This window comes from Dinoponera quadriceps, unplaced genomic scaffold (assembly GCF_001313825.1).
Source record: "Dinoponera quadriceps isolate SergipeBrazil2010 unplaced genomic scaffold, ASM131382v1 scaffold12271, whole genome shotgun sequence".
In the NCBI taxonomy this organism is placed as follows: Eukaryota; Metazoa; Arthropoda; class Insecta; order Hymenoptera; family Formicidae; genus Dinoponera; species Dinoponera quadriceps.
Genome location: NW_014565998.1, coordinates 1 through 1332, shown reverse-complemented (window position 1 = coordinate 1332; position 1332 = coordinate 1). Strand labels below are relative to the sequence as shown.

At 42.0% G+C, this 1332-nt stretch overlaps 1 protein-coding gene across 1 annotated transcript; it reads right to left on the bottom strand.

Moving 5' to 3' along the window:
* Window positions 1-6: 6 nt before the first annotated feature.
* On the bottom strand, window positions 7-1326 carry LOC106751363 (partitioning defective 6 homolog gamma-like). Its single transcript, XM_014632239.1, has 2 exons — window positions 1162-1326; window positions 7-1072 (listed from the first exon to the last, which is right to left on the bottom strand). Exons 1-2 carry the CDS (start codon window positions 1213-1215, stop codon window positions 953-955), a joined length of 174 nt encoding a protein of 57 aa, XP_014487725.1. The 5' UTR covers window positions 1216-1326; the 3' UTR covers window positions 7-952.
* Window positions 1327-1332: the final 6 nt, after the last annotated feature.

The window sequence follows — 1332 nt, the reverse complement described above, 5'->3', positions numbered from 1 at the left end:
GAGAGGGACAGCTACAGGCAACAGTTGGACGCGCAAACGAAACCGATAATCATTTCCATTCTCGAGCGCTCGTACACAAGACGAGACAACTTCACGCGGATTGGTCTAATTTGTTGCAAAGAGGAGCAAAAAGGTGTGGACGGAATTGGGAAACGGGGACGGGGGAATTAAGTACAAAAGTATATCCTCGCGTTTAGAGCGATGGATTGCGTAATAATAATAAATCTAACATGATCATCTTGCGATAATATCTAATATCATCTTGCTGATTCTCTAAGGACATTTTCTCACTGAAACACTCTCTCTCTCTCCGACTCATACACACGGTAAATATCATTTTTTCGAAGAAAAGCGTCTCTCTTTTTGTTTTTCTCTAAATATAATACATGATCCGGTGGAAAGAAAGAACCAAGCTGGAAAGAAACGCGCGTAACGTCGTCTTCCGGCGATTGCGAAGCGGACGACAAATTAATTCACGCGAGTCAGACTGACAATTTGGCTACGGAACGGCCCGTCGAGACGACAGTGCTTACTGCGGAAGTCCATGTGTAACATTTCCCGACACTACGTTTCAGCAAAAAAAAAAAAAAAACAAAAACTCGAATGTAGAAATCGTATAGCTACATTATTGATAGAGTATATGTATACACACATATATATATATATATAAATATATCTTTTTCTCTCCTCCTCCTTCTATATGTACACGTCCCTCCGAGTCGTGTAGAAAAATAGGCTTGTAGAAAAAGTAGGATCGAGCGAACGTGTAAAAACAAGACTCGCGCATCTACAGCCACTCATATATATGGAATATTAAGTGCATACGACGAAAGATAAGATTCTTACCTTTCCTTTGAAGGAAAATTCGAAGCAACGATTTGGTATCCAGCAGGGCCCTGGCCAGATTATTATCATTGTTGATAGACAGCAGATGTCCATCCGGATCAGTGTACTAAATGAGGAAGTTCAGATCAGGCCCAATTTCGTGCCGTTCTGTCAACAGTTTGCTAAAATCCTCGTAACTCATAGGCTCATTACGATTGATGGAAAACCTGATGAAGTCGGCATCGAACTGCAACGCACAACAATGCGGATGATGCATACAATCCAGAACGTTATCGGCTATCAATCGACGAAGCCAGATAATATATATATACCCACCATGCTTTTAACGGCGACAATGCTGTTGTCGACCTGGTGCTTGCTCTTGGACATGATCTGGACGCCGAGATGAACGTCCTATCTCACAAGGCGATCTAACGAGTAACTTCGAATGAGTGCGTCAAGCATAGAGATATAAGAATAGAGGGAACAAGCCTGTAAGTGGAAGTG